This window comes from Aedes albopictus, chromosome 3 (genome assembly GCF_035046485.1).
Source record: "Aedes albopictus strain Foshan chromosome 3, AalbF5, whole genome shotgun sequence".
Taxonomy (NCBI): Eukaryota; Metazoa; Arthropoda; class Insecta; order Diptera; family Culicidae; genus Aedes; species Aedes albopictus.
In genome coordinates this window covers 325,587,862-325,607,648 of record NC_085138.1, presented here as the reverse complement: position 1 = coordinate 325,607,648, position 19,787 = coordinate 325,587,862, and the positions used below count along the sequence as shown (strand labels likewise).

General features: G+C 42.3%; 2 protein-coding genes across 11 annotated transcripts in view; one reads left to right on the top strand and one right to left on the bottom strand.

The window, feature by feature from the left end:
• Nucleotides 1-19,787, top strand: part of LOC109623365 (low-density lipoprotein receptor-related protein 1) — an 880,389-nt gene that overhangs the window by 273,346 nt on the left and 587,256 nt on the right. For 3 of the 10 annotated variants that reach the window (XM_062842858.1, XM_062842857.1, XM_062842851.1), the window contains exon 1: nt 16,817-17,204. The exons of the other annotated variants lie outside the window; for them this stretch is intronic. The gene's annotated coding sequence lies outside the window, so the exon portion shown is untranslated. Of the gene's footprint in view, nt 1-16,816; nt 17,205-19,787 lie in introns of those variants that run through there. 10 annotated transcript variants of the gene reach the window in all.
• LOC109426914 (protein Rae1) lies at nt 4,338-5,819 on the bottom strand. Its single transcript, XM_019702472.3, has 3 exons — nt 5,688-5,819; nt 5,270-5,607; nt 4,338-5,204 (listed from the first exon to the last, which is right to left on the bottom strand). Exons 2-3 carry the CDS (start codon nt 5,576-5,578, stop codon nt 4,434-4,436), a joined length of 1,080 nt encoding a protein of 359 aa, XP_019558017.1. The 5' UTR covers nt 5,579-5,607; nt 5,688-5,819; the 3' UTR covers nt 4,338-4,433.

Here is a 19,787-nt window from a genome sequence, read left to right as displayed (position 1 = left end):
GACGCAATTCAAAGGATGCCGCGTCCAGAGAACAGAGACCAGGTGCGAGCTTTCATGGGACTTGTAAACTACTATGGCAGGTTTATCAACGACCTGAGCACAAAACTGTATCCCCTCAACAGTTTGCTTAAAGAGAAGATGCCGTTTGCGTGGAATGAAAGCTGTGAAAAAGCGTTCAAATGGATTAAGGCAGAAATGCAATCTGATCGAGTATTGGCGCACTACGATTCTAGTGTTCCTCTGGATTTAGCTACCGATGCTTCGCCTTACGGAGTTGGAGCTGTATTGAGCCACATTTACCCAGATGGCACGGAGCGACCCATTCAGTATGCTTCACAGACATTGAACACTACTCAACAGAACTACACTCAGATTGACAAGGAGGCTTATGCTATAATTTTCGGTGTGCGAAAGTTTTACCAGTACCTATTTGGCCGGAAATTCACGTTGGTCACGGATAACAAACCGGTGGTGCAAATCTTTTCGCCGAACAAAGGACTTCCGACGATGTCAGCGCTACGCATGCAACATTATGCTGTGTTTTTGGAGTCTTTTGATTTCGAAATACGTTATCGGGCTTCTAAAGATCATGGTAATGCGGATGGAATGTCACGACTGCCAATTGGTGATTCTGGGAACCGGAAACAAGTGGAAGAAATCGACATCGTGCAAATCAATCAAATTGAAACGTTGCCAGTTACTGTGCAAGAGCTCGAGGAATACACAGTTCAGGACAAAAACGTTAAGGAACTGATTCAAGGTCTGAGATCCGGTCGAGCGGTCGACGGTTGCTACAGGTTTGGAGTTAACCAGAACGATTTTACGATGCAAGGTTCATGTTTGATGAGGGGAATCCGTGTGTACATTCCACCACCTCTTCGTGGTCGCGTTCTCGACGAATTGCATTCGGGGCATTTTGGAGTTTCCCGTATGAAGTCTCTTGCGCGATCCTACTGCTGGTGGGAGAATATAGACCGGGCCATCGAAGATTTAGCCAAAAATTGTGTTGACTGTGCACGCACTAGAGCTGATCCACCGAAGGTAGCAGTACACTGCTGGGAGCGACCCGTTGAACCGTTTCAAAGGGTACATGCTGACTTTGCAGGACCGTTCCTAGGGCTATACTTTTTGATTATGGTTGACGCTCACAGCAAGTGGCCGGAGGTTAAAGTGGTACCAGACATAACGACGGAAACAACCATCAGAACAATGCGCGAATTTTTCGCAAATTTCGGATTACCGTCGGTTTTGGTTACGGACAGAGGAACCCAGTTCACATCTGAGCATTTTCAGCGTTTTCTCAAGAATAATGGCATCATTCATAAGATGGGAGCACCGTACCATCCCGCCACCAACGGCCAGGCGGAGCGGTACGTACAAACGTTTAAGGATAAACTCAAAGCACTCAACTGCCCACGTTCCGAGGTACATGCGGCGCTTCAAAAGATCTTGATGACCTACAGAGTTACCGTCCATCCAGCTACCGGACAGAGTCCATCAATGATGGTATTTGGGCGTCAGATCAAATCTAGAGTTGATTTAATGGTTCCGAAAATAGGCGTCCAGAATTCTCCTCGTGGGGAAGATACTACGATACGTTCATTCTCCGTAAATGACAGGGTGGCTGCCCGCGATTTTCTCTCTAACGAAAGATGGAGATTTGGTGTGGTAGCTGAACGGATTGGGAAGCTTCATTACATGGTTGAACTAGATGATGGTAGAATGTGGAAACGCCACATTGATCAGCTGAGACCCGGAGCCATAAATCGACAGGATCCTATGACACGTGACCCAGTGATAAACAGCAGTCAACGTAAGCTTGTACATGACATACAACCCACTTCACAACCTGTAATACAAGTGAAATCTGAACTCAATGAGACTGATCCAAACATCGACGTTTCAATTAACTTTGACCATAGCACAAACTTGGAACAGACTATTCGTACACCTGTCAGCATTGCGCTCAGAGATGGTGGCTCCAATTCAAGTCCATGTAATGAGCGGAGCGTAAAATCAAAACCATCAGAGCCTGGGTTGGGCACTATTCGAAAATCTACTCGAGAAAGAAGGCCTCCGCGTAGACTGGACTTATAACTTGTGTAACTAACATACTAATTTGATTGTTGTTCGTTCAAATGAAAGGAACAAGAAGAAATCTCTTTCAAGGGGGGAAAATATGTTATAAATGGTATTACCTTTCATTATAATAACCTTGATTACTTCATGACTCCGGTCTACCAATGTATCATGTTCATAACTGAAATAAACGTCATTCATTGTTCTGAGTTGGAAGCAGAAGGACGCGTGTTTACTTTCACGGAATCCGATTCGGCCTAACCTCAGTTACGACACGGGTATTCAGCATGACCATGCTGAGGGTGACGGGTTCGATTCCCGGTCGGTCCAGGATCTTTTCGTAAAGGAAATTTACTTGACTTCCTTGGGCATAGAGTATCTTCGTGCCTGCCACACGATATACACATGCAAAGTGGTCATTGGCAGAGGAAGCTCTCAGTTAAAAACTGTGGAAGTGCTCATTGAACACTAAGCTGAGAAGCAGGCTTTGTCCCAGTGAGGACGTTACGCCAAGAAGAGAGAGAGAGGAGATCTACAAAAAGGGCGACAAGTTGGATTGCGGGAACTACCGCGCGATCACACTACTGAGCGCTGCCTATAAGATACTCTCTCAAATTTTATGCCGCCGTCTATCACCGATTGCAAGAGAGTTCGTGGGGCAATATCAGACAGGTGTTGCAGAAATGCCGCGAATACAACGTGCCCACACATCACTTGTTCATCGATTTCAAATCGGCGTATGATACAATCGATCGAGAACAGCTATGGCAGATTATGCACGAATACGGATTCTCGGATAAACTGATACGATTGATCAAGGCGACGATGGATCCAGTGATGTGCGTAGTTCGAGTATCAGGGACACTCTCGAGTCCCTTCGAATCTCGCAGAGGGTTACGGCAAGGTGATGGTCTTTCGTGCTTGCTGTTCAACATTGCTGTAGAGGGTGTAATAAGGAGAGCGGGGATAAACACGAGTGGGACGATTTTCACGAAGTCTGTTCAGCTGCTTGGTTTCGCCGATGATATTGATATTATTGCTCGTAAATTTGAGACGATGGCGGAAACGTACATCCGACTAAAGAGTGAAGCCAGGCGAATCGGATTAGTCATTAATGTGTCGAAGACAAAGTACATACATGATGGCAAAGGGCTCCAGGGAGGAATCACCGCGCCCGCCACCCCGAATTCATATCGACGGTGATGAAATCGAGGCGGTTGAAGAATTCGTGTACTTGGGCTCACTGGTGACCGACGACAACGACACCAGCAGGGAAATTCAGAGGCGCATTGTGGCAGGAAATCGTGCCTACTTTGGACTCCGCAGAACTCTACGATCGAATGAAGTTCGCCGTAACACTAAGTTAACCATCTACAAAACGCTGATTAGACCGGTCGTCCTCTATGGGCACGAAACATGGACCCTACGTGCAGAGGACCAACGCGCCCATGGAGTTTTCGAACGGAAGGTGTTGCGTACCATCTACGGCGGAGTGCAGATGTAAAACGGGACTTGGAGAAGGCGAATGAACCACGAGCTGCATCAGCTGCTAAGAGAACCAACCATCGTCCATACCGCGAAAATCGGGAGGCTACGATGGGCGGGTCACGTCATCAGGATGTCGGATAGCAACCCGACTAAAATGGTTCTCGAGAGTCATCCGACCGGTACAAGAAGACGTGGTGCGCAGCGAGCTTAGGTGGGTCGACCAAGTGGAGGACCAAGTCTGCGGACCCTACGCAGAGTGCGGAACTGGATACAAACAGCCATGGACCGAGTGGAATGGAGACGGCTACTATGTACAGCAGAGGCCACCCGGCCTTAGCCTGATCGGTAAGATAAAGGTAAGTAAGACATGATCTCGAAAATGTTTGTTGGTGACAAAACAGAAGCTGAAATAGTTGCGTACTTTTCAACTAGTGACTAATCGATTACTACTAAACCCAAAACGAAACTGTTTGATTATAGATCTTCATCAGCGTTGCAGTGTTTATCGACTCGAAGTTACTTCTCGAAATTCGCAATAGAAGGCTTGAAAATCTCTAAGCGTGGTGTAGTTATATCCTATTCATTCTGTTCAAGTTAGGACAAACTCTCGTCACATTAGGTGGAATGTCGCAGCGGTCGCTGCCAATACAGGTTGCGACATTGTCATTTTATTGTTGCGCGATGGTTAAAATTCGATTCAGTGAGCATGATATTCAAATGAACGTTTCTTGATTTTCTCATTATCCAGATCCAAATATTGGTTCTCTGACTTAGGGGTTGCCAGGTAGTTTACACCCTGCTTATATGTATGTTTATTGAAGGAAAAGAGAAAATATATTCAGTGTAGTACATACTTTTAGCAATGTTTAGTTATTTGCCCGGGGTTTCAGCTCTTCGTAGCAGGAACGCAGGAAAATGTACGTCTTCTTCTGGGGATTGTTGTACTCGTGCCCTTTGGACCAATCGTATCCGACAGTGTAGGCAAAGATCTGGCCCGTGGCGTTGAAGCAACACTTGGTGATGGATTGATCCATCGTTTCCGACGACTTGAGCTTCGTTCGGGCGTCCTTGTCCCAGAAGCTGAACGTGCCATCCGATCCGACGGTGGCCAAAGTTCCATGGACAGGGTGGAATGCAATGTCGTTTACGGCGTAGATATCCTGATACCCATTGGACCCGTTCGATCGATGGCACTTGAACGTGAAATTGTCCTTCGGATTGATCGGATTCACATACTGAATAGCCACACGACCCTCAATCGAGCCAAGGGCATATCCGGTGGGAGCTTTCTTCTTGTCACGGAAAATGGAAACCGTTCGGTGCTGGTACTTGAGTGGACTCTCCTGTTGTTTGTACTGGGTTGGTTTGTTTTCCAGGGAATAGATCAGGACATGCCTTCCGGCCGTGCCAACGACGGCCATTGGATAATCGACGTCAGCGCAGTAACACCGTTCCGGAAGTTGAATCGACATCATCGGCTGCGGCGTTCGGGTGTCCCAGAATTTCAGAGTTTTGTCCCACGATCCGGTCATCAGGCAGGTGTAGTTGGTTCCCTTCACCCAATGGCATGTCTTAACCGGAGCATCATGCTGTGCGACCTGAACAACTTGATCGGAAGCCAAATCCCAGCATTTCACCTAGAAGCGACAAAGATTAGTCTGAAGATAAGGCTGACGAGAACTCACTCGTTCAATGCACTAACCTGCTTATCAGCCGACGCGATAAAGACCTTACTCCCGTCGTCAGCCCAGCAAACATCCAGCACGGGGCCGCCCATGGTCTTGATGGATTTACCCACCGTTTTGCCGGTCTGCTCGACTTCCCAGCAGCGCACACTGCAATCCCAACTGCCGGCAATCAGAAAGTTCTGCTGCAACGTAGCAGGGCTGAACTCCATGGCCGAAACGGTATCCTCCGGAGGCGACGTCACCTCAAAGTCCTTCATCGGATTGGTTGGGGCCGCCGCTGTTGCTCCGAAGGCGGAAGCACCGCCAAGCGTTGCGCCGAACATTGTGGTCGGTTTACGGCTGGCAATTCACACTGAAACATGTCGATTCAACGTTTAAATTACAGAATACCTTTCGCTAGTGCAATAAACGTTAAAGTAGGTGAAAACTTACACTAAAATCAAGTAATTTCAAGAATTAAATTCTTAAATTTTAATAGATTGCAAGCTGAACACGCACTAAAATCGCAATCTGCGTTCTGTTTTTCTGTTTGATAGATCGTCACTCGTCAGTCGACGGGCGTTCACGGTGCGTTTAGTACTTTTCGATCCGTTCGATTTTGGGGGATAGGAATGGTAAATTGAATGCCGAGATTATTAGAAAAAACAGAGACCGTAAACCAATCTTAAGGCTCAAGCATCCGTCATCAATTTTCGGAAAATAATGCATCTTGCTTATAACACAAACAGACGTAACACTCCTCAAAACGGCTTGGCACATGCATTTAACGATCAATTCAAATTTCATTTGATTTGCGCGATCGTTCCACCAGATGCGCTAATGTTCGATCGCTTTGACGTTTGCCAGTGTTTTGCTGTGTGCGTTCAAGATGCAAACGGTGCCCAAACGCGCTCCAAGCGCGGTAACACAGTGTTATCAAAGGCAACTTAGCAACCATAGTCAAAACCACCGCCAACCTAGGATTCGAAAGCTCCCATTGACATGGGGTTACTCGTTAGAAAATATTACGGCATTTGGTGCTCCCGCATTTGATATTTGTATTTCGAATGCACACAGCAATACACGTTGCTGAATGATGCAAACGAAAATTACAGGCAATTTGTGTACATAGTAGTGTGCGTATCAGCAAAACGTCAAATCGAAATCCATTATGGCCGATAGTGTCGCGCGCGGTTCTCCCAACAGGTGGCAGTGTGCTCATGAAAATGACACCGGGCAAAAGTATTTGATGAATTTCCTTTAAGGCTTTTTACGGCATCATCAGCATCGGCAGCCATGTTGGATATGTGGCTCGAAATTTCAAAGTGATAATTCACTGCCACCAAAGCGAATATTCGTATGAAAAAGTATCATCCTATATGCTCACTCGCAGTGATTGCGATGATACTTTTTCAGCTGCGTTGCTGCAGTTTTTTATCACTTCAAAAACGCGAGGCAAATAATCATTAAAAAGCAAAACGTCAATGATTTGTTTGAAAACTTGGTGACGCATCATGACACCTTAAGAGTTACGTCTGTTTGTCTGTGCTTATAATACCATGCCAATGTTCAATTGTGTAAAATATTTCTAGGTTGAGTTTAAGGACAGACTTGTTAGAATCCCAAAATGGCCGCCACAATGGCCGACTTTGGCACCTACTCACGATTTCGAGAGCACAAATCTCTTCGTAAACAAAACCAGCGCACATGATCTTTTTATTTGAAGCTTATTACAAGTGAGCAAGGATAGAATAATAAAATGCACTGTTGTTTGAAGCTTGCTTCTTGAGATTTGTGCGTCTGAAGTTTTGATGCACTGTTGAAGCGGGATTTCAAGACGTTTGTCCTTAAACAAGGGCGAAAGTAACATGAGAGAGTTCTCTTCCTCGACTCTCTCTTCTTCAAATTAAAGTGACAAGATGCAGGTATGGTTGCACTTTTTGGTCATAAATCGCTAGGTTACGATGCAAGTTCCGATGAAATCTAGCGTCTAAAAAAATAGATTGAATTTGCATCTTGTCACTCTAATTTGCAAAAGAGAGAGTCGATGAAGAGAACTCTCTCATGTTATTTTCGGCCTTATTTAACCCTAAAAGGGATACCTGGGGTCCATTGAACCCCAGCCGCCTTTCAGAGCTCGTCTTTGATGAAACACACTCAGAGAAGTGACAAAACTGAGGCCATGAAGGTATCCCTTTTAGGGTTAAACTCAATCTAGCTTTGTTCACATGTCAAACACCAAAGAAAGTAGCAACACAGCAAAAAATAAATGCAACCCGCCCGATGTAACACATTCCGATGTACTAAATAATCAATGTAATCACGATTCCTATGTACGAACACATCGTTTTGATGTAAAATCTTTTTTTCTTATGTGTACATCGTCCTGTGTAATATTCATGCAACCAAAGGATTGATCGGGTTGCAGCAGTTCAGATGTAATATTACACAACATTTATTTTTTTCTGTGAAGTAAACAAACCGATTATTCCATGCACTACCCAATAAGTGTAACCGACGCTTAAAATTTCTAGCAGCGAAACGAACCATTCATTCATTTATTTAGTTAACATCAAATTCATGATAATACTGAATCAACAATTTGCCGCCATAATACTCGATTTGCAGTTGCAGCTCTCCAACGTCGGTCACGCCCAACGCTCGCCAGATCACGCTCCACCTGGTCCGCCCATCGTGCTCTCTGCGCTCCACGCCTTCTTGTACCAACCGGATGGTTAGCAAACACCAACTTTGCAGGGTTGTTGTCCGGCATTCTTGCAACATGCCCTGCCCACCGTATCCGTCCAGCTTTAGCCACTTTCTGGATGCTGGGTTCGCCGTAGAGTGCAGCGAGCTCGTGGTTCATCCTTCTCCGCCACACACCGTTCTCCTGCACGCCGCCAAAGATCGTCCTTAGCACCCGTCGCTCGAAAACTCCGAGTGCTTGCAGGTCCTCCTCGGGCATCGTCCATGTCTCGTGTCCGTAGAGAACCACCGGTCTTATTAACGTCTTGTACATGGTACATTTGGTGCGGGGGTGAATCTTTTTTGACCGCAGTTTCTTCTGGAGCCCATAGTAGGCACGACTTCCACTGATGATGCGCCTTCGTATTTCACGGCTCACGTTATTGTCAGCCGTTAACAAGGAACCGAGGTAGACGAATTCTTCTACCACCTCGAAAATATCCCCGTCTATCGTAACATTGCTGCCAAGGCTTGTCCTGTCTCGCTCAGTCCCACCTACCAGCATGTACTTTGTCTTAGCCGCATTCACCACCAGTCCGACCTTTGCTGCTTCACGTTTCAGGCAGGTGTACTGTTCTGCCACCGTTCCAAATGTTCTAGCAATAATATCCATGTCATCCGCAAAACAGACAAATTGGCTGGATTTCGTGAAGATCGTACCCCGGCTGTTGAGCCCGGCTCGTCGCATAACACCTTCCAGGGCGATGTTGAATAGTAGGCAGGAAAGACCATCACCTTGTCGTAGTCCCCGTCGAGATTCAAATGAACTGGATAATTCACCCGAAATCCTTACGCTGTTCTGCACACCGTCCATCGTTGCTCTTATCAGTCTAGTCAGCTTCCCGGGAAAGCTGTTCTCGTCCATAATTTTCCATAGCTCTGTGCGGTCGGTACTGTCGTATGCCGCTTTGAAGTCGATGAACAGGTGATGCGTTGGGACCTGGTATTCACGGCATTTCTGGAGGATTTGCCGCACGGTGAAGATCTGGTCCGTTGTCGAGCGGCCGTCAATGAAACTGGCTTGGTAACTTCCCACGAACTCATTTACTTTAGGTGAAAGACGACGGAAGATGATCTGGGATAGCACTTTGTAGGCGGCATTCAAAATGGTGATCGCTCGAAAGTTCTCACACATTAACTTGTCGCCTTTCTTGTGGATGGGACAGATTATCCCTTCCTTCCACTCCTCCGGCAGCTGTTCGGTTCCCCAGATCTTGACTACTAACTGGTGCAGACAGGTGGCCAACTTTTCCGGGCCCATCTTGATGAGTTCTACTGCGATACCGTCCTTACCAGCCGCTTTATTGGTTTTGAGCTGGTGGATGGCATCCTTTACTTCCCTCAGCGTGGGAGTTGGTTCGTTCCCGTCCTCTGCTGCACCAACATAGTCATTTCCTCCGCTGCCTTGGTCCTCCGTGCCTACATTCTCCTCGCCATTCAGGTGCTCGTCGAAGTGCTGCTTCCACCTTTCGATCACCTCACGTTTGTCCGTCAGGAGGCTCCCGTTCTTATCCCTGCAGATTTCGGCTTGCGGCACGTAGCCTTTGCGGGATGCGTTGAGCTTCTGGTAGAACTTGCGTGTTTCCTGTGAACGGCACAGCAGTTCCATTTCCTCGCACTCCGCTTCTTCCAGGCGGCGCTTTTTCTCCCGGAAGAGACGGGTCTGCTGCTTCCGCTTCTGTCTATATCGCTCCACATTCTGTCGGGTTCCATGCTGCAGCATTACCGCCCGTGCTGCATCCTTCTCCTCCAGAACCGCTCTGCACTCCTCGTCGAACCAATCGTTTCGTCGACTCCGTTCTACGTACCCGATAGTGCTCTCGGCTGCGTTGTTGATGGCTGCTTTGACTGTACTCCAGCAGTCCTCTAGAGGGGCCACATCGAGCACACCCTCGTCCGGCAACGCTGCCTCGAGATTCTGCGCGTATGCGGTGGCGACATCCGGTTGCTTCAGTCGCTCTAGATCGTACCGGGGCGGCCGCCGGTAATGTACGTTGTTAATAACGGAGAGTTTTGGGCGCAGTTTAACCATCACCAGGTAGTGATCAGAGTCGATATTAGCGCCACGATAGGTCCTGACGTCGATAATGTCGGAGAAGTGCCGTCCATCAATCAGAACGTGGTCGATTTGCGATTCCGTTTGTTGTGGTGATCTCCAGGTGTAACGATACGGGAGGCTGTGCTGGAAGAAGGTGCTACGAATGGCCATGTTCTTGGAGGCGGCGAAATCGATGAGGCGTAGGCCATTTTCGTTCGTCAGCTGGTGGGCGCTGAACTTTCCAATCGTCGGTCTGAATTCCTCCTCCTGGCCTACCTGAGCGTTTAGATCCCCTATGATGATCTTGACGTCGTGGTTTGGGCAGCGGTCGTACTCGCGTTCGAGCTGCGCGTAAAATGCGTCTTTGTCATCATCAGTACTTCCGGAGTGAGGGCTGTGCACGTTTATTATGCTAATGTTGAAGAACCGGCCCTTGATCCTCAACCTGCACATTCTTTCGTCGATCGGCCACCAACCGATCACGCGCCTCTGCATGTCGCCCATCACTATAAAAGCTGTTCCCAGCTCACGTGTGTTGCCGCAACTCTGGTAGATGGTATGATTACCTCTAAACGTTCGCACCATAGATCCTGTCCAACACACCTCCTGCAGCGCTACGATTCCGAACCCGCGGTCCTTCAGTATATCGGCGAGTATGCGGGTGCTCCCGATGAAGTTGAGAGATCTGCAGTTCCACGTACCGAGCATCCAATCGCAAGTCCCTTTTCGTCGCTGTGGTCGTCGCCATTGGTATCGGTTCGCATTCTTCTCTTGTTGATTTTCCGGTGCTAGTCTTTTTTACGGCTGGCTCGCAGGGCCTGACACCAACCCACTAACCCAGGGAGCTGGGCTTACCTTCCCGGAAGCTACGGGTTCTGCATGGGCATTTCCTCCAACTACAGTGCTAAATAGCTAGGCTCGAGCGCCAGTCTTCGCCGGGGGTGGTGTTTTTAATGGGCGCCCAGGAGATAATATTTTACCTGAGCTTCCACCCCCGCGAAACGAACCAATGTATGCTGAAACTAGTAAGAACATATTGTGGCGTGGCAAAATTTTTTTGTAGGGGGTCGAATACGGTGCAAAAAAAGTAATATCTATACCAGGGGGAGCGACACTAGTCATCATCATCATCATCATCATCATCATCATCATCATCATCATCATCATCATCATCATCATCATCATCATCATCATCATCATCATCATCATCATCATCATCATCATCATCATCATCATCATCATCATCATCATCATCATCATCATCATCATCATCATCATCATCATCATCATCATCATCATCATCATCATCATCATCATCATCATCATCATCATCATCATCATCATCATCATCATCATCATCATCATCATCATCATCATCATCATCATCATCATCATCATCATCATCATCATCATCATCATCATCATCATCATCATCATCATCATCATCATCATCATCATCATCATCATCATCATCATCATCATCATCATCATCATCATCATCATCATCATCATCATCATCATCATCATCATCATCATCATCATCATCATCATCATCATCATCATCATCATCATCATCATCATCATCATCATCATCATCATCATCATCATCATCATCATCATCATCATCATCATCATCATCATCATCATCATCATCATCATCATCATCATCATCATCATCATCATCATCATCATCATCATCATCATCATCATCATCATCATCATCATCATCATCATCATCATCATCATCATCATCATCATCATCATCATCATCATCATCATCATCATCATCATCATCATCATCATCATCATCATCATCATCATCATCATCATCATCATCATCATCATCATCATCATCATCATCATCATCATCATCATCATCATCATCATCATCATCATCATCATCATCATCATCATCATCATCATCATCATCATCATCATCATCATCATCATCATCATCATCATCATCATCATCATCATCATCATCATCATCATCATCATCATCATCATCATCATCATCATCATCATCATCATCATCATCATCATCATCATCATCATCATCATCATCATCATCATCATCATCATCATCATCATCATCATCATCATCATCATCATCATCATCATCATCATCATCATCATCATCATCATCATCATCATCATCATCATCATCATCATCATCATCATCATCATCATCATCATCATCATCATCATCATCATCATCATCATCATCATCATCATCATCATCATCATCATCATCATCATCATCATCATCATCATCATCATCATCATCATCATCATCATCATCATCATCATCATCATCATCATCATCATCATCATCATCATCATCATCATCATCATCATCATCATCATCATCATCATCATCATCATCATCATCATCATCATCATCATCATCATCATCATCATCATCATCATCATCATCATCATCATCATCATCATCATCATCATCATCATCATCATCATCATCATCATCATCATCATCATCATCATCATCATCATCATCATCATCATCATCATCATCATCATCATCATCATCATCATCATCATCATCATCATCATCATCATCATCATCATCATCATCATCATCATCATCATCATCATCATCATCATCATCATCATCATCATCATCATCATCATCATCATCATCATCATCATCATCATCATCATCATCATCATCATCATCATCATCATCATCATCATCATCATCATCATCATCATCATCATCATCATCATCATCATCATCATCATCATCATCATCATCATCATCATCATCATCATCATCATCATCATCATCATCATCATCATCATCATCATCATCATCATCATCATCATCATCATCATCATCATCATCATCATCATCATCATCATCATCATCATCATCATCATCATCATCATCATCATCATCATCATCATCATCATCATCATCATCATCATCATCATCATCATCATCATCATCATCATCATCATCATCATCATCATCATCATCATCATCATCATCATCATCATCATCATCATCATCATCATCATCATCATCATCATCATCATCATCATCATCATCATCATCATCATCATCATCATCATCATCATCATCATCATCATCATCATCATCATCATCATCATCATCATCATCATCATCATCATCATCATCATCATCATCATCATCATCATCATCATCATCATCATCATCATCATCATCATCATCATCATCATCATCATCATCATCATCATCATCATCATCATCATCATCATCATCATCATCATCATCATCATCATCATCATCATCATCATCATCATCATCATCATCATCATCATCATCATCATCATCATCATCATCATCATCATCATCATCATCATCATCATCATCATCATCATCATCATCATCATCATCATCATCATCATCATCATCATCATCATCATCATCATCATCATCATCATCATCATCATCATCATCATCATCATCATCATCATCATCATCATCATCATCATCATCATCATCATCATCATCATCATCATCATCATCATCATCATCATCATCATCATCATCATCATCATCATCATCATCATCATCATCATCATCATCATCATCATCATCATCATCATCATCATCATCATCATCATCATCATCATCATCATCATCATCATCATCATCATCATCATCATCATCATCATCATCATCATCATCATCATCATCATCATCATCATCATCATCATCATCATCATCATCATCATCATCATCATCATCATCATCATCATCATCATCATCATCATCATCATCATCATCATCATCATCATCATCATCATCATCATCATCATCATCATCATCATCATCATCATCATCATCATCATCATCATCATCATCATCATCATCATCATCATCATCATCATCATCATCATCATCATCATCATCATCATCATCATCATCATCATCATCATCATCATCATCATCATCATCATCATCATCATCATCATCATCATCATCATCATCATCATCATCATCATCATCATCATCATCATCATCATCATCATCATCATCATCATCATCATCATCATCATCATCATCATCATCATCATCATCATCATCATCATCATCATCATCATCATCATCATCATCATCATCATCATCATCATCATCATCATCATCATCATCATCATCATCATCATCATCATCATCATCATCATCATCATCATCATCATCATCATCATCATCATCATCATCATCATCATCATCATCATCATCATCATCATCATCATCATCATCATCATCATCATCATCATCATCATCATCATCATCATCATCATCATCATCATCATCATCATCATCATCATCATCATCATCATCATCATCATCATCATCATCATCATCATCATCATCATCATCATCATCATCATCATCATCATCATCATCATCATCATCATCATCATCATCATCATCATCATCATCATCATCATCATCATCATCATCATCATCATCATCATCATCATCATCATCATCATCATCATCATCATCATCATCATCATCATCATCATCATCATCATCATCATCATCATCATCATCATCATCATCATCATCATCATCATCATCATCATCATCATCATCATCATCATCATCATCATCATCATCATCATCATCATCATCATCATCATCATCATCATCATCATCATCATCATCATCATCATCATCATCATCATCATCATCATCATCATCATCATCATCATCATCATCATCATCATCATCATCATCATCATCATCATCATCATCATCATCATCATCATCATCATCATCATCATCATCATCATCATCATCATCATCATCATCATCATCATCATCATCATCATCATCATCATCATCATCATCATCATCATCATCATCATCATCATCATCATCATCATCATCATCATCATCATCATCATCATCATCATCATCATCATCATCATCATCATCATCATCATCATCATCATCATCATCATCATCATCATCATCATCATCATCATCATCATCATCATCATCATCATCATCATCATCATCATCATCATCATCATCATCATCAAGAAATCTGTTAGGTGAATTAGTGTTCATACCATGCTAGAATTCAATAAATTTGCACAACGTAACGTTTCCACCAGATTCCACAAACCGCCAAAAGAAATAAACCCACGTGTTCGGACATACACATTGGTATACAATCTCTCACCTTACGAGAGCTAGTGAATGCGCCAAGAGATGCTAAATATTAGTAATCAAAACGTATGGCCACCACATCTAGTAGAATTTTAGCGTGTGGGCGATGTCAAAGCTTGGTGAGCGCGAGAGCCAGAACGTGTAAAAAGCCGGTAAACAATCATGGAATGTTTTCACTTGGTGTCTGGTTGTGTGCGTTCGCAACTGCTGATCTTGAATGAATCGCCATCGGTTGCCTCTCCCGTTCTCGTGGAAAGATTTGTTAGCCGAAGAGAAGTCAACTCACACCAATAACCACCGGACCAGGCTTGCCCAACGTTTTTGTGGTTGCGTGTCATAAGTTGTTAAAATCTAAAATACTTTTTAAAGCCATTGCATATTTATGTTGGATTGTGGACCTTTTTTTTTGAATTCTCAGTGACATTTTGCAATCGTAGAGCCAGCCGGACAGAACTAGCACATATAGCCAAAGCAGCAAGTGTTCAAGAACAGGAACAAGAACAGGAACAAGTATAGGAACAAGAACAGGAACAAGAACAGGAACAAGAACAGAAACAAGAATAGGAACAAGAACAGGAACAAGAACAGGAACAAGAACAGGAATAAGAACAGGAATAAGAATATGAACAAGAACAGGAATAAGAACAGGAATATGAACATGAACAAGAACAGGAACAAAAACAGTAACAGTAACAGTAACAGTAACAGTAACAGTAACAGTAACAGTAACAGTAACAGTAACAGTAACAGTAACAGTAACAGTAACAGTAACAGTAACAGTAACAGTAACAGTAACAGTAACAGTAACAGTAACAGTAACAGTAACAGTAACAGTAACAGTCACAGTAACAGTAACAGTCACAGTAACAGTAACAGTAACAGTAACAGTAACAGTAACAGTAACAGTAACAGTAACAGTAACAGTAACAGTAACAGTAACAGTAACAGTAACAGTAACAGTAACAGTAACAGTAACAGTAACAGTAACAGTAACAGTAACAGTAACAGTAACAGTAACAGTAACAGTAACAGTAACAGTAACAGTAACAGTAACAGTAACAGTAACAGTAACAGTAACAGTAACAGAAACAGAAACAGTAACAGTAACAGTAACAGTAACAGTAACAGTAACAGTAACAGTAACAGTAACAGTAACAGTAACAGTAACAGTAACAGTAACAGTAACAGTAACAGTAACAGTAACAGCAACAGTAGTAAAAAAGAGAACAGAAACAGGAATAACTTAGTTTTTGTTAATTCAACGTTTTGCAAGACTTTTGGGATAAATTATTGTACGATTCTTTAATAGTTTCTTCTTGAGTTTTTCGTAAAATTTCCATTGAAGGCTGGATTAAAGATGTAATTATCGTTTTAGCAGTGCTCTCCATGATGTTTGACGATTTATTTCGATTTGGAGCCTATGAGACATGCATGGCATAGTAAAACACAAATGCATGATTCTATACAATCTTTACACTGCCTTGTATCATCACAGAAAGCGTGATGGTTTGAAGATACTCGGAGAGAACTTTGGTTGTATTTGAGCTCGAGCTCGTCGTGTCCTCCAACCTCCAAGCAGAAGAGAGTTCGGATTTCAATTTTCAAGAATCTCTCATTCTGTGTCGAGAACTCGTGTCGGTTGGACGTGCGTCGCGTTTGTTTCGGACGATTTTTTTCCCTCTGTCTGCCTAAAGGGACATTGTGTGAAGCTACAAACAGCAAGAACAACAAGAAGAACACAATATAGGTGGTGTTTGCGCCAGCTGAGGAGGATCGGGCCAGCCTGGCTGCTGCAGCATCCCATTCGCGGTATATGTGAACGGATTTGTTATTGCCAAGAAGACAAGACGGAAGACGCGTTATGGTGGCGAATCTGGAAGAAGAAAATTAAAAGTGACCGGACAAGTTCTGGATTGGTTGGTGTACCTACACAACAGTGAGACGGTTGGCGTTGTCTCTCGATCCGGTTCGAAGGTGGAGGTCGTCGCGCGAGGTGAATGTTGTGCAAGAATTTTGATCTCTGCGAATGGTTTTTTGAGCAGAGCGGCGGCGGTGTGGCGGGGGAAAAGGACAACGATAATGCACAGTGGGGCGGTTATCGGAGAAATGAGTTGAAATGTCCATCGTTATTACAAAACCAGAGTCCAGTCTTAGCCTGTCTAAAAGACAAATCCAAAAAAAAAAACAGAGTCCACGCACATATACTAAAACGAAATCTGGAATTTAAATCTACCTTACAATAATAATATCGGATGATAATCAAAAGCGTGCTCAGAAGCAGTTTCTGAGCAATCTACAGAGATTAAAATGAAGCAGTGTATAAAAACATCGAACAAAATCGAGCTATCAAAAATCAGTTTTGAAACGGATTTGCACGAGAATGGCTGTGCATGATTGCTCCGTGTGTGAATTGGAAGGCACAAGGACTTTGATTCGGAATTGTTTTCTGTGGATCTGGAATCCACTTTACACAATCTTGCTATAATTGAAACTCAACAGCATATTTTTCGTCCAGTCAGTAGTTGGAATCGTTTTCCAGCAAATGAAGGATGTCGCAACCAGGATCTAGCCTGCTTTTATGATTTATGAAGTGCTCGAAGATACTCTATGCCTACACTGAAAAGAAATCACATTTTTTTAATTGCTAGAATCGAACATGTAATCATTCGAAATTACATTTCTCAGTCGGTTTACATGAAATATGTGAAACCCGCTTGAAATCTTAGTGAAACTCCGAAGGAAAGCTTTGAAAATTTCATGCAGCAAATAGCATACGTTTCAGTACTAGTGAATTGTAAAGTGAATTGTACTATAGTCAAATGTTTGACAAATAGAAGCGTGTAATTATCATCCATCACTATCGAACCATGTATGAGTGTGATAATGGAAATATGCTATGTGATTTACGGTATTTCTCAAGGTGTTTCTTTTCTCACAAGGAAATTATTTGGTGAACTCCATTGTTACGGATATGAATGCTTGTCAGGTACACTGAAATAAATTTTGTTGTGGAAACTACCGATTCCATAGTAAAATTACTAACCGTACCTATGATTCTCAACCGACAACAATTTCCTGTTAATTCCACTAAAACACTGTCAACTTAACTAACAGTGCAGTTAACATTACCAGAAATTATCTTAATTTAACAAATGAGCATTGTATATTTAACCATACTGTGTTGTAAAATGCGTGTCCAGGAAAAATTAACAACGTTTTGTTGTTGAGACGACTACGCTTTTAGTTGAGCTTACTACAATGCATAGTAATTTCAAGCATATTTCAGTTGCCTTAACAGATTTTGTTGTCGGTTGAGAATCATAGGTACGGTTAGTAATTTTACTATGGAATCGGTAGTTTCCACAACAAAATTTATTTCAGTGTAGATCAATCGAAATTAAAAATTGAAAAGAGCTAAGAGCTAGAACATCCTCATAAGAATTTTAACTGAAATAAATTCATGATTCTCGCTTAAGATCAAATCGATTCGATTCGAATCGAGTCGATTTTCGAGCAAAAAAAGTAAAAATTAAAAGTACACCACACTGACCTCAATATAATGTTAATTGAATTTTCGGTCCATTCTTTGGTGATATCGTTTTGAGATACATACCTCATTCCTGCATCTTGATGGGTTTTTAATGGATTTATTTAGTCTTGAGATTAGTTATACAGACCACCAAAGATATTTTTTGAAATTCTACAAAAAAAACTTTGTTGAATTCCTTGTAATACCCCCGGAAAAAATTTCCCGAGATGATTGCCTAGTTTTTCTTTTGATTCATTCTTGATCTACGCTCCTTGTAGAGCTTGTTCTGCCTCTCTTCTAGTTAGTGTTCTGTGAGTACTTGTAAAGCCAATCAAAGCCTTATGCACTGGATACCCAAGTTACTTCACATGTTTCACTTGGACTTAAAGTCTAAAATATTTTACCAAAATCCTTGCAGTGTTAAAAAAGCAAGTTTCTTGACCCTTGGTGTATTGATGGCCAAGTTGATGGCCTTGTGAAAAACTATTTCATTTTCTTAATGGTAAGTAAAAAGAAAATCGTGTTAAGTACTGTTCCGTTGAATTCCACAAAGAATTTTCATCCTTTGACAGATACGTACTTCGACCTCAACTGTAAGGTCGTCTTCAGTGTCTTGTACTTGACTCGACACATAATTCCGCTGAGAATATGGAAAAAATCGAGTTTACTAAGGTCCCAATAGAATTATGAATTGCTTAATATTTAAGAAGATTGTTGGCGCAAGTGAGCAGAAAAACACAGTCTTTTAGTTGCCAAACTGAGCAACTTCAAAGCTGCAAGAATATTTAATTATTAATAGATTTTACAAATATAAAAGAATAAAACGACTTACATTTCTGTGTACTATTAACTTATCAAACATGCGCTACAATCAATATTTATTATTCAAACTCTTTAGTATAGAGTTTTTCCAAAACTAGGAGTACCTACTACGTACTCAGCAAACTCTGACTGATTGAATGGCAATAACTGACCCTATACAAACTGGCTGTTTCTATTGATATTACCCACAGTCTATCTGTCTAAGGTGTATCGGTGCGCAGGGAT

Bases quoted from the DNA above. Each gene is read 5' to 3' on its own strand.
- LOC109426914 (XM_019702472.3), bottom strand. From the start codon at position 5,578: ATGTTCGGCGCAACGCTTGGCGGTGCTTCCGCCTTCGGAGCAACAGCG. The intron at 5,205-5,269 runs GTTAGTGCATTG...TGTCGCTTCTAG, and splicing joins TCGCGTCGGCTGATAAGCAG to GTGAAATGCTGGGATTTGGC.